The sequence below is a fragment of the Parasteatoda tepidariorum genome, chromosome 1 (assembly GCF_043381705.1).
Source record: "Parasteatoda tepidariorum isolate YZ-2023 chromosome 1, CAS_Ptep_4.0, whole genome shotgun sequence".
NCBI classification, from domain to species: domain Eukaryota; kingdom Metazoa; phylum Arthropoda; class Arachnida; order Araneae; family Theridiidae; genus Parasteatoda; species Parasteatoda tepidariorum.
Window position 1 is genome coordinate 629701 of NC_092204.1, and position 25752 is coordinate 655452.

Consider the following 25752-nt stretch of genomic DNA (forward strand, 5'->3'; position numbering starts at 1 on the left):
TGAAAAACAATAGCTGTAAATTTATTTTAAATCACTTTATACTTATAAAAGGAATGTTACACTATATATATATAAAAACAGAAGAGTCTTTCCAAAAAGAGAAACAAATCAATCGGACCTTATATCTTGGCTCGTTCTTGCTGCGGAAAAAAAAAATCACTTTAAAATGTACTCTATGGCATTGTCTTCTGTTTATATACTACACTATATATATACTATACAGTTATATAATCTGCTACATTTTAGATTTTCAAATTCATAACTTTCCATGAATAATCCCAAGAATTTTTCATGACTTACCATGAAATTACCATTTTCTCCACAAAAACACAACAATAAATTTAAAAAAGTGTTATAATAATATTCATTGAAATGATAGGCGTAACCATAACTTTTGTACTCTGTGTTTTCATATTTATTCATTTTAAATTTAAAAAAAAAAGAGTAAAGAAAGAGATTAAGCAATAAATAAGATGAAAATATACAAAAGCAAACAACTAGATACTGTCAGGTGTAGTTATTTAAAGCTGTTTTACTTCTTCTTTAAAGTAAATAATATAAAAAGCCTAAACTAGAATTTTAAACTGTTAAATAAAAATATAAATAATAAAAAAATAATAAAAATTCAGAAATCACAAAAGTTTAAAAGATAATTTGCTCTTGAAGAGTTTTTTCTTTAATTTTTGAAAAAACACCATCATTTTTAAAGAACATGATAAAACATTTCATATTTTAATAGAATATGATAATGGAGGGGGTAAATTCCATTTTAAAAATTAGATTTTTCGGCAACATAAATCCGTGACTTTAAATGATTTTTTAAAAAATATAGTTAAAATCATGACAAATTTTATTCAATACCGAAATCCGTGATTTCTCATGACTTTCCAGGACACCCTGTATATAGCAATGAACAAACAGACTCTCTCACATAATAATATTAAAAGTTAAGAATGCTCGAAAATAAAAATATTGCAAAAGGATTTACACTGAAGGATGAATTAACTTTGACTGGAAGTCAATTTCTACTCAAAGTTTAATTTTTAAAAATTTGTAACTACTGATATGGCTATATTTAAGAAAGAATATTTAAAAAAAAAAACAAGAAATTGTTTAACACATTATTTTTCAGAATTTATAATATTTTAATAAATTAATATAATAAATGTAATAAACAAATATGAACTACCACTTCAGGCTTTAGTGTGCAAACTTATTTCATTTTCCCCTCTTTCTTTTTTAATTATTATTGTATAAGTTTCAAATTAAATTTAAAAAACATACCTTTTAATTTTGAATTTTTTTTTACTGCCAGCAAGAGTAAATTTTGCTACACGTAAATGTAGGTCAGACATTTTTTTGAAAAAAAGTTTTATCAGTTTTACATACCTTAAAAACATTTAACTTGAAACTATTTAATTTTAATAATGCTATTAAAGAAAGATGGTTTTATTCCACATTTTTTTTAGGCATTAATATAGTAGTTACAAACTAAATAAACACTTCTTGAATTTAATCTTTATTTTTTTTGCATATTCAAACCTTGCTATCAGATTGAGTAAGCTTACTTTTCACACTATTAGTCTATTTCCCCCGGGGAGCAGAAAGTTTGAACTTAATTTTTATCCTCTATTCGAGACACTTCACTAAATTAGGAACACAAAAAATTTAATACATTTAATGCAACTTATACAATAGAAATAAAAGAGCTACTGGAGTATGTAAAAAAAGATGGATGAAAAACATATTTAAAAAATAATGTAAGGTAAAATATGTACACTAAAATATGAGGCCTATCAGCTGTGCTAAATTTGTGAAGTAATGCTCTTCTATTTCATTTAATGATACAGTCAAACCTCGTTATATTGAACTCTCGGATAGAGTGCCTTGTGCTATACACATATAATATTTTTTGTGTAGAGTGAACTAAAAGAAGAGAGGAAATTTTACAGTATGAACTTTTTTTCTTCATTTTTTTGGCCATTGTGAAATTTCTTCATAAAATACATACACCGATTTTAAAAACCATCGATTGAGCATTCTTTTTTTGTTTGCTTCTTCTATCTCAGTTTCCCAAAATAAAGGCCATTTATACGTTTTTTGTAAGCAAGTAACACATTTTTCGTTCATACATATTGTTTTTCAATCATTTTTGTATTTCTTTTTATGGCTCATTTATTTAAATAATGCGTCATGAAAGGGAGCAGTTCGGAAAAATGAGTTAAACTTGTTCGCAGTACGGATAGTGTGAGCTCCCGGTCATAGTGAACCGGTCCCTCGAAGGTTCACTATAGCGGAGTTTGACTGTATTTTCCTTTTCTTCCATAATTGAATCACTTCCATAATTCTTCCATAACCGAATTTAGCATCTGAAAAGAATGTAGTGCAGTTTGAATGATGAATTATTTAATGATCGCACTTTTCTGGGGGCAAAACTTTTGATGGACCCTCGCTAGAATCGAAAGTGACACGACAATAATCATCTCACGCACGTCTATTTTAGGTGCTTTTTTTAATCAAGCCAAAGAACATAATCAAATAATTTGGCAAAATATGAAAACTCAAAAGAATCTTACAAAATTTTAATAAATATAACAGTTATAAATTTTATGCATTAGCAGTTAAAGAAAGAACAGAATTTGGAGGTTTTATATGTTGCCAGGTTATTGGATAGCTAGAAAAATGGATTAGAGAATTAAATAAAAATTTATGAAGCTATTAAATAATACAGTTGAACCTGTTTATCTGGAACCTCTATCTCTAAAACCTCTATAGCTCAAAATTTCTATAATTCCCAACAATGTCTATCTAAAATCAATGCATTTTCCATCAATGTGTTTTCAAAATCTCAGTTTCTCAAACTTATAATAACAGAGCACAAATATCAAAACGTTCAGTAGAACTTGCAGACAGAGATGAACCCACAGGAAGTAGGGATGAAGAGGTGTTTTTCGGAGTTTCAATTACTATCCCTACACTTCCTTAAGTAGAAAGGAATACAGTGATTCTGTCAGTAAGTGAATGAATAGGGACCACCAGCTGTTCAACATAGATAAGAAAACTAAAAATTCATTTTCACCTCAAAATTTCAACCAATGGATCAAAGGATAACTAGAAGTGAACTAAAGAAAACAGTTGGTTCGCTAACTTGCAGATGCCATCGATGAAAAAAGTTCTCAAAAAATAAATGCGTTAGATGCTATCAGAATGACTGTTTTGCCTGGAGAAACGAGTCTCTAAAAACTATCCAAAATGGTATTAAAAAGCTGGTTTTAAGAATAGCTGTGAAGATGATGACCAAGAGGTTGAAGGCTGCAGTAAAGAATAAGAAGCTGTTGACTCTGAAAATGCAGTGGCAGATTTGCCAGGATGAAAGGCAATAAAATTTGGATTTAATGTTCACATTAATTTGGAAGATTTTTACAAGTGGACAACTGCCTGGCAACATGCGGAAATCATAGATGTCAAAGGAATATCAGATGAAGTAACTATTGATGAACTAAAAGTGAAAGCAAAAGAGGTAGAAAAAGCTGCAGAATTCTCATAAACTATTCTTGAATCCCAGGAAAATGTTGGCTATGAGGGATTTGCGTTCTTTCTAACCTTAGAAGAATAAGCGAAACAAATAAGATAATACGTCAAAAATCTTTGAAAAATTACTTTCAGTGTTAAATGTATGTTAAAAAAATGTTAAGTAGATGTATGTGGTAGAAACGCCAATATTTTCTACTAAAAACAATTAGAGCACTTTTAATAGAATTTCTAAATTAAAATTTTTTTTTTAAAAGTACCTGTATAACTCGAAACCTCTATTTCAAATTTTTCTACTTTCCCGTGAGATTCGAGATAAACAGGTTTGACTGTAGTACGTCCCGTTTAATTGAGAATTTGCTTTTTTAACATAATTGCAAACAGCCAAATTATTCAACAAAAAATAAGCACCTTTTAAGCACTTTTCAAGCATTCAAATATTTTTAAGCACTTTAAAAAAATATCATAATTAGGTAGGATTGGAAAGTTTTTGACAATTGATGGCTTTAACCGTCACGTCAAAAAAAAAAAAAACTTATGGCATTGTTTTTGACAATCGTAAAAATTTTTTAATCATGTAAATCGAATGGCCTTTTCATATGCTACGGACTGACGATGGGCCGAAATAGCTGGGGTTAAATTAATTGTGAAAACGTTGAATAGAACAATGTGAACAGTGTCTCTCTGCATAATTTGTAGCGAAAATCAACATGGTAAACGAAAAATCTCAATTTGGAAAGTGGAAAATGAAGCACTTTTTAAAAACACCCAATTAAAAGAGCACCTTTAAGGGCTTTTCAAAAAATGAAGATAAGCACCTTTAAGCACAACGCTACGCACCCTCTATAAATTAGCTTGAACTCTTTTTGTGGATAGCTCGAAAAATGGATTAGAGAATTAAATAAAAATTTATGGAGCTATTAAATAATAGTATGATGCATGTCCCGTTTAATTGTAAATTAGGTGGAACTCTTTCTTGAAAAATGGATTAAGAGAATTAAATAATTACTTTTAATTTGGTGAGCCTCTCCTTGATGCGTTTACCATAATCAGGATCTGCTTGGCTGAAGTTCTTGACCGCCCTCTCTTGAATAAAGTCTTTAGCATCCACAAGGTGACCAGCAATATTATCTGCCAATCTGTTTTTCTCTGCCTCATTCAATACCTTTAAACACAATCATTACTCATGAATATATTGTAGGGATGCACAACTTGTGGCCTGAGCTGATGTGCGACCACAACGCAATAAAAAATTTCTTTTGATTTCGTTAAAACATTATAAATTTTCTTTTATTAAAATATTTCACTCAAATTTATATTACTTTATAAAATGCAATTTTTTTTTTGCACTTTCATTCTTTAAGCTTCTTTTTGGTCTGAATTTATATCCCCCTTCCCAATAATTATGCATATATATATATATATATAATTTAATAAATTAATTATTGTGAAAAATGGAAAAAGTTTCTTAAAAAATGCAACAGTTTTTTTAGTTTTAAATAAATTCAAATAATTAAAAGTATTTAATTTTCTACAAATATGTTATTAAGTTTACTGATAAAAATATCTAGCGCTTAGAACACTAATGTTTAGATAAAAATCATTATATTTGCTGCAAACGTGACTAAATATGCATGCGGCCATTCGTTAATCTTCGTGCTGTGCAGGTGGCCCTTCACTCAAAAAAGTTGTGCACCCCTACTATATTGTGAGCACACGAATATTTATTTAAAACACTGGACTTAATCTTCCATCGAGTTGCATTTTTTAATTTTTGCTCTTAGCATATTGCTGCGTGCAACAGTTATCGCTAAAAACAGATAAAAGATCTGCAAAAACAAGCATAATATTAATTACTACTTCAAAAAAACACGTCTGATAACAAAAAAAGTGAACAAAGCTTTCAAACAAGAAATATATGCGCGCAGATAGTAATTATGAATAGGTATCCCACCATAGAATCGAGTTAACATGTCTTAAATACTAATGAAATGGAATTTTATTTTTGCAGTTATCGCTAAAAACAGATAATCAAAAGATCTGCAAAAACAAGCATAATATGAATTACTACTTCAAAAAAACACCTCTGATAACAAAAAAAGTGAACAAAGCTTTCAAACAAGAAATATATGCGCGCAGATAGTAATTATAGACAATATCAACCTTCATCTATGAATAGGTATCCCACCATAGAATAGAGTTAACATGTCTTAAATACTAATGAAATGGAATTTTATTTTTGCAGTTATCGCTAAAAACAGATAATCAAAAGATCTGCAAAAACAAGCATAATATTAATTACTACTTCAAAAAAAAACACGTCTGATAACAAAAAAAGTGAACAAAGCTTTCAAACAAGAAATATATGCGTGCAGATAGTAATTATAGACAATGTCAACCTTCATCTATGAATAGGTATCCCACCATAGAATCGAGTTAACATGTCTTAAATACTATAATGAAATGGAATTTTATTTTTGCAGTGGTAGACATATTACAATAGTAACCACATGATAATTAACCAAACTGAAAGAAAATATAAATTAATAATGCTTAAAGTAAAATATGTTCATTACTGATTTAGAGCTTTAATGGATTAAATCTTTGTGGCATAACTTTTTCGAGCTATCTGCGACGAAACTTTCCACTGATATCTTTCTGCAAGTTACTTTTAATAATAACAAATATATTTTTTATTAATTTGAAGCCACAAAAGCGTTGTATTTAAAAAATACTAAATAAATTTTTTTGAATTGAACAAGTAATTATTTTTTAATACTACAGGTGATATTCTCGCATTTTGGTGGCGGGGAGAGAACAAATTATTTCCTTCGTTGCATTCCGTAAATAATCATCACAATAAAAATAATAATGAAAGATCATGTATTAGTAACTGCCACAAAAAAGATCGATGACATAATCACGCAAATCGGACTCCTCAAATAAGTGTTTCGCTGCGAGATTAGGTTGCTGTAAAAAAAATAATAATAGCGATAACCGCCAAAAATTCAATAGAATTATTGCCTTAAAAAGTAAATACTCAAAAAGCACGATTTCACATTGTTTTTAATATATCAGGATATTTAAAAGCCTCGTGTAAATCAATATCTGCAGAAAATACAATCTAAACATTACATCGATTTACGATACTATCGTCGTAAATTGAATGCGTCAAAAAGGGATTATCTAGATGCATGATTCAAATATTACATGTAAATTTCCGTTGAAAATAAAGATAACATTTTTTACTTTTCAAAAGAAAACATTCTGCGACAATGCAGCCATGTCCTTGCGATTCTGCCACTGGGGATTTACCCTTTGACGGTCATGAACGAGTTCGGCTCGCAAGCGAATCGTGCTTCATAATGTGTGCAAACGAGTTCCGCTTGGGAGCAACATTTCGACCGTAATGGTTAGTAACAGCACTACTCACGCAGTGAAATTTTTCCGGAGTGCGCGCTGACGAGCTAAGCTCGTTCGCCATTATTATTCTGCATTGATTATGTTAATAACAAATCCTACTTGCGAAACGTAGTTAGTTTTACTGCCTACAGATGGCAGTATGGGTTCAATAAAAAAATTTTCATAATGAAGGGGGAATTAATTTTTTTACCTTGTTCTTTTTATGTGTATTTTGGCACCTTTTTTAGGGTGTTTGTAAAGTAAAATGGCTGAAAAGCGAAAGTTAGATAATTATGATGATAATGATACAGCTAATCAAGTTTTGAGTCTGATGAAGACTTTGTTAACAATATTTAGGTAATTAGTGCATTTAAATGCTTCATAAAGTTTTACATTAGTTGTATTTATTTAGTCCTTTCAATTTAATATTTGTCTTACATTTAAAATTAGCTATTATTTATATAATTGATTATAATCATTTATAATTTACTATTAACAATTATAATTTAGTAATTATTTTAAAGTACGTAAAAACTGTTATTTATGTACTACAAATAATTTAAGAAATTTTTAAAACGCATGAGGCCAGCTGTCTATGGCATCGCCAGAGAAGGCTGACATTTTCAGAAGAATGACGGGGGGAAAACAGCTGCCACTTTCGACTACTGTTTGCTCATAATACTGTGCGAATCAAGTAAATGAAACTGCTCATTTCCCTAACCGTCAAAGGATTAAATAAACTGCTTCTACTTTTTTCACCACTTTTATATTAACTTGTCTTCGTGTATGTCTGTTCGGGTGGAATTTTGTAATCGATTTTAAACTAACTTCTTGACTAGCTACAGACTTCAAATAAAACAAAAAAAAAGATAAAAAAAAAGATAAAAAAAAAAACAAAAAAAATATTTTTAAAAACCACGTTTATGTAGTGGAGAATAATAATTAAAAAATAAAAATTTGAAAACGAAAAACGTGGGACGCATGAAATACATAACAATATATATATACATTTTCTTATTCATACACATGCGCAGCCACATCCACATGCATATACACAGACATATTCCACATACACATTCAGATACAATTACAGATATACATACACATATTCTCACGAGCACACATACACACACTAATATAACATTACTGTTATGTATTTCAAATTTTCATTTTTTAATTATTATTCTCCACTACAAAAACTTGGTTTTTAAAAATATTTTTTATTTTTTAATTCTTTGAATAATCAATTTCTGGATAACTGTGAATAGTGGTCACATTCTCGCAAAGGACTATTGTTCAGAAGTGAATATATACCTCTCTGTAGAATATACCAGCTTGAGTGAAATTGTCGTCATCAGCACTGTTATACCTGTCAACATCTCCACTCACTTTGTGAGGTGTTGTTTTGTATTTAGAATTGTGTTCAGGACCACTGAAGCTATTCGGATAATAGTTGGGGGCACCATCTGAAACAACATTTCTATTAAAACATAACTTTGTACAGGGTATCTGCTACATTTTAGATTCATTCCAAGAATTTTTCATGACATAACAAAGTTACTATTTTCTCCTATAAAAACACAACAATAAATTTAAAAAAGCATCATAACAACATTAATTGAAATGATAGGTATAACCAAAATTGTTATACTCTGCATCCTCATATTTCTAGATATTTGTCTTTTCTTTTCATATTTCAAATATTTGTCTTTTCTTTTTTTCCCTAGAATTATATTTTAAAGATACAGTAGGGAACCGATTATCCGGAACGATCGGGACCATCACTATTCCGGATAACTGATTTTTCCGGTTTTCTGAATCGCTACAAAAAGCCGTTTTTTTATTGTTAAACCCAACTAAAAAAAATTTTTTTTTAGGAAATAATCTTGAAAAGAAGAAAAAACGATGAAGTAATACACTAATGATTATTTCCAAAATGATGGTAAGGTGAACATCTTTCAAAAAAGAAAGAAAAATCCTAAAATCTTATAAGGAAAAAAAAATTTTGTTTAAAAAATGGCGGGAAAATTTATCGAATTTCGTTCCGGTTTTCTGGTTTTCCGGTTTTCTGATTTCCGGATAACGGGTTCTGTACTTTACTTTTCTCGTTCATCTCATTTCGTTTTCATTCTGTTCTCAATTCGGAACACAAAAAAATTTGCCAATGACTGGCTTGCTTCAGCTAGAATTTTAAATTGATAAATTAAAATAAAACAATAAATAATAATAAAAATTCTGAAATCGCAGAAGCTTAAAAGATAATTCGCTCTAAAAATGATCTTTTTTCTTTCATTTTTTGAAAGAACACCATAACTCTTAAAGAACATGATAAAAACATTTTATATTTTAATAAAGTATGACTGTGAGTGGGGATTCAGATATTCGGAATACCATGAAATTGATGGGGGGTAATTCAATTTTAAAAATTAAGATTTTTCGGCGACCTAAATCCGTGACTTTCCATGATCTTTTTTTTTTAAAAAAATAGTTTATATCAAGAAATTTCATGATTAATTTTGTTCAATATCGAAATTCATGACTTTCCAGGTGCGCAGATACCCTAGACGTGATTCCGGGACGATTTTTCCTGAAGTTTTGAACAATAAAAATAGTCGAATACTGTTGTCCTTATGGATGCGAAGAAAGATTCATAAAAGGAGGACCCTTTAGATTTCACAAATAAAATTCTTATTATTTATTTGCAATTTGTAGGTAAGTCAGGTTATGCAATGAATTAAATTGGTTTTTAACTAGTAAAATAGCTATTTCTTTTTTTTTAAATTTAAATTAATAGATTATAATGTGGTTAACATTTGTAGGTATTTTCATTACAATTAAATTTCATATGGATATAAACATTCTGATGCTTTACTGCTTTTTCGATGAAGCACGTGCATCGGATTCGGCGCATTTTTTTCAAGTCAGTATTTTGTAAACAAATTGATTTTTATTGTCGCTCTGTAATTTATAGTCATGCTTTGAAATAATTTTTTTAAAATAATTTCAAGCGAATTTAATTATATATTTTAGTTGTACATACTTAAAAATATATAAAAGCACATTCCATGTAATAAAAAAAAANTGAAATCGGTTGAAAATTGCGGTAAAAAGAGCAACGAGGAAATCCCATAAATCTGACTCCTCAAATGTGTGTTTCGTTTGGGGATTAGGTTGATGTAATAAATAATGGAGAAATCAATAGTATTTAACTGCAGAAAATTCGATAGAATTATTGCCTTAAAAAGTAAATACTCAAATGCGCGATTTGAATTTTCCATATTGTTTGAAATATATCGGAATATTTAAAAACCGTGTGAAAATCACTATCGACAACTGCCGAAAATACAATCGAAACATTACATCGATTTACGATACTATCGGCGTAAATTGGGCTCTTCCAAATGTGATTATATAAATGCACGATTCAAATATTACATAAATTTTACATTGATTAGGTAATTTTACGAAGACTAAATTGTAAATTTCTGTAGAAGAGTAAATTTTTTTCTTTTTAAAAGAAAAATCTTTCAGCATGAACACTGTAGCGTTCTATGACAATGCTGCCGTGATTCTGGCATCAGGGAACGATGTATTAAATATTTTACACATAGGGAAATTTTAGGGATTTTTAAAGTCAAAGTAGAAAAACTACAATATTTTCCAGTTATGATTGAGAATAAACATACCTGAAATGTTACTTATTGTGTTTATTCATAATTTGGAATATTAATGGGCATTTAATTCATCAAAAATAGTTAAAAGATTTCTTTTAATTGATCTAAAAAGAGAGTTTGGAATAAAAATAAATGAAACATTTTAGAACAAAAAAAGTAAATAAATAAGGTTCACTTCATTATATGTATTAGTAATACTTATGTAATTATTCCAGCAAGCAAGCAATAGTCAGTAAAAAAGTTCTACTTCAATAGGAATTTTTTTTAGGAAACTTACTAAATTTTAGGGAATTTCTTAAACTATACATAAACCAGGAGAATTTTGATTAAACCAGTAAACCAGGAGAAACTGGCAAAATCCAGTAAAGTTGGCAGTTATGTATCATAGACAAATATGCAAATTTTTGAGATTTGAAAGGATTTTTTAAGTAAGCAAAATTGACCTTAAATTTTAAAAAAATTGCTGCCTTGTATCTCTTAAAAACACATATGTAATTAATATAACATTTCAGATATACATGACATTCTCTTAGCATAAAAATAATTACATACTTTATAGGGTGTGAAACAATAGAAAGTTTATAAAATACCCCCAAAATGAAAATCACTTATTTATTTTAATTGTGCAATGACAGTTCATTTAAATATAAAGAAGCAATGTTTTACTCATCAGATAATTTATAAAAGTCACTCTCTAAAATAACACTGCTTTTAAAATTGCAAGGGACTTCTTATAGCTATGATGTATGCTAGAAACAACTTTTGTTCTCACTTTTACATTAAATGCCTACACTGTTTAATGTTGAACCAATTTTAATTATGTACATATTGTTTATACAGAATTGCCACAAAATTCAGAGAAAAAAGTCCCTGTGCTTTCCTTGTAAATATTATACAACAACAACAATTACTGTGCTCTTGTGTCAGCTATATTGGGCTAACTATATTTATTAGTTTTAGTTGTCTAGTTGCCTTCTTCACGCCCTAACCTTGGACAAATTATACCCACTATAAGATTCTATGTAAATTCTTAATTATGAGGTGATACTATACAGCTTTATTGCTTTTACACTGCTGAAACCGGTTTGCACTTGTTTATGTTCGTGTTTCAATGGGTTAATATTGAAATGCAACACCTTAAAAATAAATACAAATAGGAAGTGTATAGAAACAATGAAAAACCAATGACATCCAAATTTAAATATAAAAGTATAGCCTATAAACTCGAGTAAAATATGTCATTATTAAAAACACTACAGCGCGTCTAATAATTGGGTCTAATTATTATAATATACTAATATAATACCTGATATAATAAATATACTATATTTATATCATTTAATGGTAAAATGTATCCAACTGTCGAATTTATATGATATGTCGTCTCATTCAACCCGAACGTAAACAGTCACGTAAAGACAATAAAGCTGTATAGTATCACCTGATAATTACATAGAATCTTAGAGTCCGTCTAACAATTTGTCCAGGGACAGTATGTACCGTGAGTTTTGGGACACGTACAGTGAAAATATTAAAATCCTAGCAACTGTTTACCCTGGTTTTCAGTCACACACTGAGGTCCATCTCTCTCGTAATTTCTGGGTCGCGCACGGTAGGGACAGTTGACAGGAATCTGGAGGTAGTTTGTGCCGAGTCTGTGTCTGTGGGTGTCTGTATAAGCAAACAAACGTCCCTACAAAGTAACAACAATTGCAGGTATTAAAAAACAACAATCATTCACATTATTTCATCAAGAGAGTGGAGAAACTTGAAAGTTACCTGAAGCATTTTGTCAGGGCTGGGTTCGATGCCCGGCACTAAATCGGCCGGAGAGAAAGCAGACTGTTCAACTTCAGCAAAATAGTTTGTGGGAGTCCTGTTCAGAACCATTTTTCCTACGGGAATCAGAGGAAATTCCTTGTGGGACCATACCTGTACCATAAATATGTTATACAATAAATATATTGTACAGTAAATATATTGTATAATAAATATATTGTACAATAAATATATTGTACACAGTCAAAGACAAATGTGAACTATAAACAAAACAGTTAATCAAATGGATTTAGAACATTTAGACACATGAAAACTGAGGGGGGGAAATTTTTAGAATTTAATACATACTTAAAAAGAAAAACAATTTTCCCAATACCTTTTCAATATATATATATATACATATGAATAGATGATTACATTCTTAGATTTCAAATAAACAAGGCATTCATTAATTGCTAAAATCACTGCAAAGATTAAAACTATTTTTAACACTTTATAAGGGAATTATACTTCCTACCAACTATTAAATATGCTGATATCATCAGCTGATACTTTCATAAAGGAAAAAAAAATTAATGAAATGCTTTGTTTACGTAAATACAGTAACAGGTTATGTAAATAGAATAACAGGTAAAAACAGTAAAGGTTAAAATGGGGTCTTCAGGAGAGAGACTAACACTGGAGAGCTCATCTCACTTGTGCATTTGTTCGTTTGTAATCAAATTTATTTGTAGTTATAAACACAGAATTTTGAAAATTTGGCAAAGCAATTTAAGTGTATGGTTGATTTCATAGTGTAAACAAAATTTTTAAACTCCTCACCACTTTTCTGCCAAAAAACTGGTCCTAAAATTCAAAACAATTTCCCTAAAAAAAGTTAAAAGAGAGAATCGAAAGTAATTTGAACTTAACTAAAAAAAAATTATTACTCCTTCTAATAATACAGAAGACAATAATTTACAACAGAATGAACATCCACTAACTAAATTATCCAATTAACCAGATTTAGATTTTGTAAATAGGGTTGAATAACTGCTTTTTCTTTTTCTTTTTTTTTTGTACTTAACTGTCATGCGAAAAAAAAGCCCCCTTCTCTCCAATTGGGTCTAATCCAGATAATTTCAATAAGCAGGGGGAACAAGTTTATACTATATTATTAAAGTAAAGTACCAAGAATATTTTTTGTATTTTTTTTCTTTAATTAGAAGAACAGTTTTCAGTTTTATTAACTTTCAAAACACATGCTAGAATATACAAGCTATTTTTTTATCAAGTTTCTGTTGATAGGTGCTTACTATGTTCTTTTGTCGACCCTATCGACCTCGGTTCCGACCCTTTCGAATAATAGGTCCTTAACTTAGCATTCATTTTATTAAAATTAATGTTCTGAATAAATATTTTTTATCAAATAATTAAAAAAAGAATTCAAAAAACATTTTGGAAAACATAAAATTTGTGAGTAACTTAACATTTTTTGTTAACCTTTTTTAAGTAAATTATTTAATTATTTTATGGTCTTTCTATGGTCTATTATTCATACTTCTGTGATCAATGAATTATTAATATAATTATTAATATAATTCTTAAATAAAGTGGTAATGAAATTAAATATTTTTGATTTATAAAATTTCATTAAAAATAATTTGTTGCTGCATAAAATATTAGATAAGTGAGAGGCCCCGATATTTGTGCTATAATCGTACTTTGTTAAAAACTAAATTGAATAATTCATAGCTCCCAACACGGATAGGACAGAAGATCTTATGAAATAGTATAAATATCATGACAATTGTTGCATAATGTACAAAATATTTTACACATAGGGAATTTTAGGGATATTTACAGTCATCAAAAAAGAAAAACTGCAATATTTTACAGACATTAAATATACTTGAAATGTTATGCATTATGCTTACTCATAATTTCGAATAGTAATAGGCATTTAATTCATCAAAGATAGTTAAGATTTCTTTTTCTCGATTAATTTAAAGAGTTCAGAATAAAAATAAACTGAGCATTTTAGAACATTGTGTATTAGTAATAATTATTAAAATATTCAAGCAAACAAGCAATGACTTCAAAAATTCCTATTTCAAAAAGATTTTTGTAGAAAAAAGACTCAATTTTATGGTATTTTCTAAAATGTATGAGAACCAGGAGAATTTTAATTAAAACAGTAGACCAAGAAAAACTGGCAAAATCTAGTAGTCTACTAGCGAAAACCAGTAGTCCATTGCAAAATTCAGTAGCATTGGCAGTTATGATAATTGAATTCATAAAATATCTCAAGAGAACTGAAATCACAAATCCAGTAAGAAAAATAAGAAAACTTAAATATTACGTACAATTAAAGGATGACCCCTCAGAACAAATTTCCCAAATTAAGAATTTGAATTAAATTTCATCTTTATTAATCAAAAAAGGGGAGATCGCAAAGTGATGAGGCTCTGTCGATGACCGTATTAAATTCGGAAGGAAAACTTGATTAAGTCACCTGCTTCTAAGCCTGTAATGGATGGGCCCCCTCTAATCATCTGGATAGCAGATTTAGGAGATTTTTGAGTAATCCTATCCCTCATCTCCTAGCATCAAAAATATACAATGTGATTGTTTGCTCGGCAATTATTTTTTAATATTATTCACAGGGTTCCCACTCAATTTCAGAAAGAAAAAAAAATTCCCAGACTCATCCAGGTAAATTTTAATGAAAATTGAAACCATATTTTTGGTTTCTTTAGTAACTTTGAGTGGTCACCATTTTTTAAAAGACGAAAATAAGAAACAGATTTCCCTGTATTTTCCCAGTTTCTAAAGAAAAACTAAATATTCCCTGTATTTTCCTGTTCTCCCTGTGGAGTGGTATTATTTCAAAGATACCTCAAAACTTTTTAAGATAATTGAAAATTGTTGCATCTATATTTCCGGTGCTTTGTTTAACTGTGCAAATAAATTTCTAGGAAAAATGTACAACTAAGCTTGATGTGACATTGCAACAATTTCTTAAAAAATGGGCATTAAATAAATATAAACAGAGTAAAGGTGACCTTTGTGAGATCGAAAGGATTGAACTTCCATGTTTCGGCTTGCTTGAAGGTCATGACCTGAATGTAGAATGTCCAGGATGGATATTTTCCAGCAGCTATTGCATTGTAGAGGTCTCTTAGAGAATAATCAGGATCTGATCCAGACAGCTCATTGGCTTTCTCTACGGGAAGGTTGTTGATTCCTTGATCAGTCTGAAACATAACAGACAGTAAGAGAGAAAGGTTGAGTAAGAGTTTTTTTCTTTTATATTCCAGTGGAGACTACATACAAGTAATATAAAAAAAGAAAATTAAAATAAATTCCTACTTATGACAGCAAAGAAAATTTTTATTTTAGTTACTTTTCATAGAATAATTAAAAAAGTTTCTCCAAATTCAGTTCTTAATCTAATCTAAAATTTAACTAATGAATTAATGTAATTGAACAAGGTATATAAATATCGAGAGGGAAAGTGTGTAAACTAATAGTAGGAAAATAGGTGGTATCAGATAACTATCAAAGTATGAATTTCGTGGACTACGTAATGTTCATAATTGAATGCCACAGCGAATACACAATAATTAAATGTGCTCAATAAACTATATTTTTTGTTCAAATAGAAAGAAATTATTCAAAATATGTGAAAAACTGAATCCCTTATAGTAAAATTTAAAAACAATGACTAATGCTCAACTGATCAGAAAATTCCATTTCGCTTATCCCTATTTAATGAATTAATTATTTGAAAAAATTGTAGTAACATCATCCACTAAAAAATAAATAAAAATTTATTTGAACTGGAGTGGATGAATAAAGAGTATTTTATGAACAATTGAAAATTTGAACAAGATAATAGGGAGAGTAGGAATTGGAAAAAAAAGAGGAAAAAGTGGAAATGTGTAAGTTAAATTTTAAAAAATTAAAAAATAACTACAGAGAATATTCATTTCATTTCATCAGTTACCAATAATTTTATTTAAATGCTCCTTCATGGAAAAGAAATATTAAATTTATATAATTAATGAAAAAAAGGATGTAAATTTAACCAGATTCTGATAATTTTACTAAGCTCAATCTTCTAGGATTAAAAAAAAAAAAATTATTAGGCTATATCAAAAGAATCAATAACATTTCGAATATAGCAAAAATTAAAAGAAACTCTGTTAAATTGACTAAACTTATAATCAGAGACCAGGAGTCAAAACATTTTCCATGCTCTAGTTCCACGATTTTCAGTATCCACAGGGATATAAAAAGTGAAGAGATTGCAAAGGCTGAAACTCTCAACTAATGAGGTTCAGGATAAAAGGTGTCCATTGTTTCCATATCAAGCATGTGTAAAACAACAGTCAGTAAGAGTATCCTTTTTTTACAATCTCTTGTCCAAGACACAGATTTATATTCAGTTTAAAGCCGACAAGAGGGTTCGTTAGTTCTATTTGATTTTCAAGTGGGAAGAAGATATATATGTCTAACCTTGACACTCGTTCTTCCACGATTTGAATAAATCCATTTTGTGTTTTTAAGCTGCGAGGAATGTATAATTATAGGCAAAAATTATAGGTCTACTTCAGTTTTTCAGACAGTAAAAAAAAAGCATCTCTAAGGGCTTTAAAAAAAATGAAAATTGAAAATAAGCACCATTAAGCACTTTTTGAAAATGCTATGCACCGAAGTACTGGAATTTTTATGGCCTTACTGCGACGAAACTCTCTGGCACTCATTCCTTTCAGCAAGATACTTTCAATAATAATAAAGATGTATGCTACTATTTTAAGGTTACAAAAACAACAAAACAATATAATTTTGATTCTAATATTATAGGGGATATTCTCGCATTTTGTTGGGGGGAACACATTCATTATTTCCATTATCGCATTTTGTAAATCATCACCACATTAAAAAAAAATAATAAATAAATAAATACCATGAAATCGGTTGCAGTCATGACCAAAAAACATTAAATCACGTGAATCATGACTCTTCAGAAAGGGGTTGCTCAAATGTTTGCTTCCTTTCAAAATTTAATTGTCGTAATAAATAATATCCCATAAAAATTATTGTGTTTTAAAAAACAAAGTGGGCATCTAAAGCAATAATTGCCACATAAAATCGATAGAATAATTGCCTTAACAAATGCAAGATTCGAATTTCCCCATAATGCCTGAAATATATACCTAAAAGAAACGTGGAAATCAATAACTGCCAAAAATGCAATCAAAGTGGATTTACGATTGAGCGCTCATGATTATTTAAATGCACAATTCAAATTTTATGCGTAGATTTCTGCAAAAAAGCAAATCAATTTATTTTTTCTACTTCCCAACCGAAAAATCTTTCTGCAAGAACTGTGTACCACTGGGCTATTATGCACCCTGTAAAAAAAATGTGAAAACTCACTTTGTAGTGGAATTTGCAGTAAACAGCTTCACCATCATCATTCACAAGTTTAAAAGTGTGTGATCCATAACCGTTCATGTGTCTGTAACCATTAGGAATACCTCTGTCAGAAAACAAGAAGGACACCTGGTGGGTAGTTTCAGGTCGCAATGAGATGAAATCCCAAAACATGTCAACATCCTATGAGGAAAGAACATATCTTAGTGGCAATAATCTAATGTTTAAAACATACTAAAATCATCGCCGCCAACATTTATAGGAAAAAATTCTTTTTACAAAGTAATAAAATTTCATAATTTTTGCATAATGTACTAAATATTTTAAAAATTGAGAATTTTAGGGATTTTAATAGTCATCAAAATAGAAAGACAGCAATATTTTCCAGTTATGATTGACAAAACAATGTTAACAATTACAATTTTTTCATAATCTCGAATATTAATATTTATTCAACTCATCAAAAATAGTTATAAGATTTTTTTAATTAATTTTAAAAAATAGTTCTGAATAGAAATAAACTGAACATTTTAGAAAAAAAAAAGTTTTGAATTTTCAATAAATGAGGTTTGCTTCATTATGTATTAGCAATATTTATTTAAATATTCAAGCTAGCAAGCAATAATCTGTACAAAAATCAGATTTCAATAGGAATTTTTTTTTAAGGAAACTTATTCAATTTTAGAGAATTTTCTAAAATGTACAAAAATCAGGATAATTTTAATTAAATCAGTAGACCAGGAGAAACTGGCAAAATCCAGTAGTCTACTGGAAAATCCAGTAGAGTTGGCAGCTACGTAAAATACATTAATGAAGTAGACAATTCTTCATAGTTTTTTATTCAGTTGATTTTGTAATCTAAAATGCTACAAATAAAAAATTAATAGTTTTTAAAAATCAAAATCCTTAACTATCATCTAATAAACTAGATTTCAGTTTAATTTATATTAATATTTTACAACCGTTGTGGAACAGCCGACCCGATTTCTCGGGTTTACGACTAGTAATGTTCAAATCCGTAGCCGCGTCATTTTGGAATGCAATCCAGAAGACAAGGGAACTCCTTGATCACATGTTGGGTGAAATTTGCCTTCATGGAGGACTTTTTGATGAAACTAACCCACATTTGGTTTACATGGAGAGGAAAACCACGAGAACCACCCTTGGTTAGCCTGACGGCAAGGGGACTATAACCCATGATCCTTCTACCAATGAGAATATTTTAAGTCAGCACTGTGGTCGGTTCAAACCGGACGCGCATCGACCAGCCATTGCTGGGATTCAAACCTGCTTCACCTTGCTGCAAGGCGAACGCTCTATCCCCTGAGCTGTCACAGATCTCATTTAAATGAGATCTCTGGACCAGTGTCTCGCAGAACTCTGTGTCTTCTTACTGTGTTCCGTTCTAATATCCATACTAAACCAAAAGCATGTAAATCAACTTCCTCTGCATTCAAGCATATAAAAATTAAAAACTAGACATTGTATATCAACTGTGATTATTTAGTTACACATGCACTTTTAAATATGGGTCAATAGGAGTAAAAAAGTAAACAAAATTAAAAAATATGAATTGAAATGATGCCCTGAAAAAAATTATACTCCACTTAGCAGAAAATTAATGAAAAACCCATTTGATAAATACAAATTTATATGTTTGCTTTCCAAAATCACTTTCTATTTATTAATTTTGCAAATGCCACACAGTGGTTTTGGAGGCGGTTATAAGAATTTCATTACAATAACTAATAACTGGCTGTTCCNAAATAAGAAATGCTCCTAAATAATTTGAGTTTTTTTTAATATAATTATAATTTTAAAGTAGGTTTTTATCCTTTACTGCACATTTTTATAACATTTCAAACTAACTTTAAATTCTTGAGACCAATTTTTTTTAAAGGATTTAGCAGCTTAATGATACCTGGGTTGAATGAGTTAAAAACCTGTTATAATATGTTTTATCAGGTCAAATATATTTGATTTTAAATAAACATTTATACTACTTTATTTGGTATGTATTCTATTCAACCTTCAGTTTAGAGGAAATGCTTTACAGTGGTGATTATAACTTAATTGTCTTAAAGGAATAAATATCTTAACTTTCTTTTTAATTCACTATTCTCATGGGTGCCACTCTAAAAATATTTCAAGACGGAAGTTATTTTTTGACTAACACAGTCTGGCATAGTTTACCAGAATTTTCAGAAATTTATAACAGACTCCAAAATTCACCTTTCTATGATAATGGCTCCTATATTAAATCAATAATTTGTTTCTTCTAAAAACAATTAACAATATTTTTCTCTATTTTATTAATTTACTTTTTACAGCAAACAAAACAAAAATAAATTGCAGCTAACCTAGTTTATCTTTTTTCACACTAATCACCAAAAAAATATACTGATATAAACCGGCAACTTTTTCTGAAAGCCACTCATTTCTGTTATTTTTCCTTTCACCATTCTATTTTTTCTTACCTCTATAAATGTCTTTTCTTTGAAAAAAATAAATAATAATCGTAAATTAACTTTGGCTAGCATTTCAAAACGTCGGGGAAAAGTGTAAATTAAATCAGATTTATATTCAATAATAGTACAAATTTTGTTTATACAAGCAAATGTTAAAAGTTCAATCAATCCTACTTTTTCATTGCAGTGTGACATTAATTGATTATTTACAATAAAAGTAAAATAAATAGCTTTTTCATTAAAATTTCTTTCTTTTTTTTTTAATTTTAACAGAAAATATTCACATTTTTAAAGAAATAGAAAATTTAATTTAAAAAACAATTGGGGAAAGAAATAATTGATGGAATTTAGTTCACTGATTTTTTCCCAAGACTGACTTCAACCCAGTGGCAGAATTTTTTTAGGGCTTTCTGCAACATACTTCTCTAATACTAATATCTTTCTGCAAGATACTTTTAAAAATAACAAATATAAATTGTTACTAATTTAAAGTAACAGAAGTGTTAACTTAAGCCAAAAAAATTAATAAATCGGATCAAATAAAGTGCTTTTTTTTTAAATTGAATATGTAATATTTTTATTCTAATATTATGGGCGATATTCTCGCATTTTGTGAGAAGATAACACACTAATTATTTCCTTTTAACATTTTGTAATTCATCATAACATTTAAAAAAAATCAAAAAAATCGCGAAATCAGATCAGTAGCAGTAACCACCCAAAAAAAAAAATTTTAAAAAAAGAAAAGATAGACTGCTAAATCACGCGAATCGGACTCTTCAAAAAAGAGTTGCACTAAATGCGGGTTTTCATTCAGAGATTCAGTTGTAATAAATAATATTGTATTAAAAATATTGGATTTAAAAAGCTATGTGAAAATCAGTAGGTATAACTGCTTGAAAAAATAGAATGAAAATTTCTACAGAAAAGAACATTTTTTACTTCATATTCTTTATTTTTTAATTATTCTTAAATGAGAATAGAAAAATCATAAGCATTTTTTTTCCACCCCGTTACACGAGAAAGGCATCTTTTGAATATAATTCTGAAGAAAAGATAAAATCTTTTAAAAATTTCTGCAGAAAAGAAAACCAAAATTTTTTACTTCCTAAAGGAAAAATCTTTCTGCAAGAACTTGGTAACGTCCTGCGACAATGTCGCCAAGATTCTGCCACGGGGGATTCCAGTCCCCAGGACTGAAGAATGGCATCCATGTTAATATTATTTTTTTTTAAACAAAAATGTGAGGCATACTATTGTAGCGTAAATATTCCAACTTCAAAAAAAATGATAATCAGGAAGAATATGATTGTTTAAATACTTTTAAATGAGTGACAGGATTTCTTTTCTGTGTGTGGATGAAACTAGGAAAGAGCAGAGGATCTCTGATGAAAAAGATGGGAGTGTTATTTCCAACTAGATCCCAATTCCCATCTTCGGTATAGAACTTCACAGCAAAGCCTCGAGGATCTCTCACGGTGTCAGCCGAACCAGACTCTCCACCTTGAGTTATACAAAAAATACTTTAACTAAAGAACTATTCTTCACAGCCAATAAAAAAATATCTAATCAAAAAACAATATACTAAAAAAAATTTTAAAAAAAGCCTTCAACAATGGATATAAATATCCTCATATAGATGGAGACACACGTGGCTGTTTGGTGGTATACCAATTGCCTTCAAAGTATCGTAATTAAAAAAGTTATTTTTAATCATTATATAATTGAACAGTTGGAAATAGAAAAAATGTTCTTTCCACTCAAATTCAAATACATTTTTTTAAACTTGAAGTGGATTTTAGATTAGATTTAGAATTAAATTTAGAAAAATAATTTTAATTATTTAATAAAAAGTAACTAAAATAAAATTTTAAGGACCCCCATAATGGATAAACAAAATAAGAACAAGCAATTAAAAAATTAAAAATTGAAATGTAAATGCAATGAAAAATTAATGAAACACAATTCAAAAGTACACAGAATAAGACCGAATGATGAAACGCAAACTTTAAACGCTATTAATTTTTCATTGCACATTTCAATTTTTGATTTTTTAATTGCTTGTTCTTATTTTGTTTATCCATTATGGGGGTCCTTCAGGCCACAGTCAGTTTTTGTTATTACCACTGACGACAGAAAGGCTCCTGTATGTTGGTGTCTCCCCTGTTGTTTTGCTATTATCTTTAAAATTCTTCGTTTTCTGCACCTGATTTGTGTTTCAAACTTTCTAAGTCATTACCTGGAAATCTGGTCATTAGATTTCAGAACAGAGAGTGATTGAAAAAAATACAAACCAACAGTAGAAAATCTGACAAGAAGTGGTGTTTTTTTTCCTATTTCACTAAAGATTTTAGCTTTGCAGTATTTTGTGATATCGTGAGTCACTTCAAAGTAACCAAAAGCTCCTGCACCTTTCGCATGCACAACTCTCTCTGGGATTCTTTCCCTGGAATTATTGATCAATGATATTTATAAAAGCTCTTTATAGTCTGAACTATTATAATTAGATTCAATTTAGTAAATTATGCAAACAATTTAAATACAGAACATTTTTTTATATAAAACAGACAGTTTCTTTTTTCTTTTTTACAATGGAAAAAAGCATGGAGGAATATTCTTCAAACCCAAGTAGAAGAAGCAATTCAGACAGAATAGACAAGGACAGAATAGATTAATCCATGGTTTAAACCGGCCTGTCCAAAACCTTCTTGCTCAAATTGTACAAAACCCTTTTAATCAAATTATGTCACAATTTGAAGAAAAAAAATAGTGAGAAAAATAAAAGGTTAAATTTTGAACAAGAAAAAAAAATGAAGACAAGTTTTTGTTTTATTAAAAAAGTTTATTATTACTTTTAATATAGTATTATTTATCCTTATGCAAAAGCATAATTTATCAGCATTAAAAGCTTATTTATTCATATTTGAAGAATAAGGTATTCACTCTTCTTGTTCAATGAATAGTGGAGCTTCAAAAGTTATAAATCTTTTCCTGTTATATTATTTTCCTTTAATAAGTTACTAAGCGAATTGTATAAAAAGTATCAAATATTCATCAACCTATGTAATTATTATGCATACAATGGTTACACATATAGAATTTTTACCTTTTACTAATGTTCAAGATTTTGTACAGTTGAGGAAAGTTTTAGTCAGTTTAGGACACTAAAACTCAGGTGTTCTGTCCAAAACCAGTTTAGTACACATATAATTTTTAAACAAGTAAAAACTAAATGGCAACAACTGGAGAAAAAAAAAATTATGAAACTTCCTTAATCAAATTTTTTTCTCCATATTTTATGTAAATGAGCATTGCAAATCTAAATTTACAGTTACATAAAGAACTGTTAAAATAACATAATCAAATTTTATTAATATAGTATCACTAAATTAACAAATCACATACTAAACATAGACACTACTAAAACACACATTGAATTCCAAATAGCATACTCATTCTTTATAATCAAATGCTGTTTAAATATGAATACGCAAACTAACTCTTAAATATGAGATATGGATTTTAAAATAAATAAGTTAATTTTTTTAAAAAAGTAAATGTGAGAAAATTTGACTCTCTCTATCAGAATTAATTTCCATTAAATTATTATTAAATAATAATTAAATAATTACAAACAATTAAGTATCAAGTTAATTAATATTGCATTAAATTTAGTTTGAGCTATCATAATAGTTATTGCTAAACAATTATATTGGTCATTTTTAGTTTCTTTCATTTCTTTCTAGTTTCTTCTAACGTCTAGTAAGAAATTTGGATGCAATGTTTCGAAACATACCTATCAAAGTGAGCCATTTCTTCCAAATAGACAGCATCTTGCAACAGTAGAGGACCCCTTGGGCCAATGGTCAAAGAATTCAATTTATCACCAATAGGACATCCAGAAGCTGTTGTTAATACTTCACTCTTGCCCTAAAAATATTTTTATAAGTCTGAATTCACAGTTCTACTCATAAAATATAAAATCACGGTTGGAAAAAAAAATTTAAAAAAAAAAACGTCTAAACAATTTTAAGGTTAAATAATAATTTACATTGTAAATTAAAAGTATTTAAGTTATAAGCTATAATAATAAAAAAAATGTCAACTATAATTTTATCAATAAACAATTAAAAATTACTTTCATTCCATAAACATGCTAACACAATAAAAAAAGAATAACTGGAGATTTTGAAAATACTTATACCATATCTGCCAACATGCATAGCATAATAATATACAAACTATAATATCAACATATAACTTTAAATAATCATAGTAACTAAAAAAAAATCTGTTTTGGAGAAATATTAGACTCGGTTAATTACAGATTTAACAATAAATCTAAAAACTACTGATTTATCAATAAATAAGAATTAGAATACTTTAGTCATTTTTAACATGATGATGCTTTAAGCATATCAATATGCTTATAATGCAACAATAAATATAATAAACATTGATTATATTTTAAATGAATTTTGAATATATTTCAATATCTTTGAATTATCCTCTTTTATATAAGCATTGTATTTTGAAAATATTAGAATTATTAAACACATACTGCATACATACAAAAATTCGTTTTGCATTTATGTATTATTTATTTGGTTGCATTATTTAATTGAAAAAAAATTCTAAAAATAAAATTTAAAAACTACCTCATTAATGCTTTTGAATGTAGCAAAGCACTCAATATATCAAGATGACACTGAAATATAGTTAAATGTTATTTTTTAAAAAAAAATAGCTTTTCAACAGAAAAATCTAATCCATGCTTGTTTTTCAATGACAATAATAGAATGATGAACATAAATTCTTTACCTTATACTTCTTGCTATTCACTCTTAATTCCTGATAGCGAGGAATAAAATAAAATCATAAATTAATGCAAACATACGAAATGCAATAAGAAACAAATGATACTTAAATTATTTGTTTATGAAATTCGCTTGCGTATTAATAGCACAATTGAGAAGGGAAAAAAAAACAGATGCAAAAATTATTTCTTAATCTGAAACAAAATAATAAATTTAAATAAATACCTTTTGGCTCTCTTTGTATTCGCTTAATTGTTCGGCAGCTTTGTCTCTCGGCATTTTGGATGAACAAAAACTGAATGCGAATAAATTCTTGCCTCCTCTTTCCTTCACAACAGTCACGAGGCAAATGTAAACATTTATTTATATTCCCCTATCAACCACTCATAGTCCATCGACCGAAGTCTCAAAAGTAGTTCTATAATTAATTTTCGTTCCGGTATTTGAGGGGCAGTTTTATTCTACCACAATAGAACACAATCTCGGATGGGAAACATAAATTCATCAAGTTCTCTAAAATATGACGGTCAGTTAATTGTTAGTTATCAAAACAAAGAAGAACTATTTTGTTTTCATTAATTTGCCCAAGAATATCCGAAGAAAAGCGGTCTTTGACGCCACTTAGAAATGAATGGACCAATCAAATCTTAAGGAGTTGTC

General features: G+C 28.7%; 1 protein-coding gene across 1 annotated transcript; it reads right to left on the reverse strand.

Annotated features, from left to right (window-relative positions):
• LOC107457466 (Catalase) lies at nt 1–25752 on the reverse strand. The gene is made up of 11 exons (XM_016075627.3): nt 25318–25752; nt 24072–24205; nt 22570–22721; nt 21597–21778; nt 17811–17990; nt 15431–15622; nt 12387–12539; nt 12162–12300; nt 8248–8399; nt 4541–4696; nt 1–140 (listed from the first exon to the last, which is right to left on the reverse strand). The coding sequence occupies exons 1-11, from the start codon at nt 25369–25371 to the stop codon at nt 120–122; spliced, it is 1515 nt and encodes a 504-aa protein (XP_015931113.1). The 5' UTR covers nt 25372–25752; the 3' UTR covers nt 1–119.

Bases quoted from the DNA above. Each gene is read 5' to 3' on its own strand.
- LOC107457466 (XM_016075627.3), bottom strand. From the start codon at position 25,371: ATGCCGAGAGACAAAGCTGCCGAACAATTAAGCGAATACAAAGAGAGC. The intron at 12,540-15,430 runs GTCACCTTTACT...TTTATGGTACAG, and splicing joins ATCCTTTCGATCTCACAAAG to GTATGGTCCCACAAGGAATT. The intron at 8,400-12,161 runs GTAAACAGTTGC...ATGTTGTTTCAG, and splicing joins GTGTGTGACTGAAAACCAGG to ATGGTGCCCCCAACTATTAT.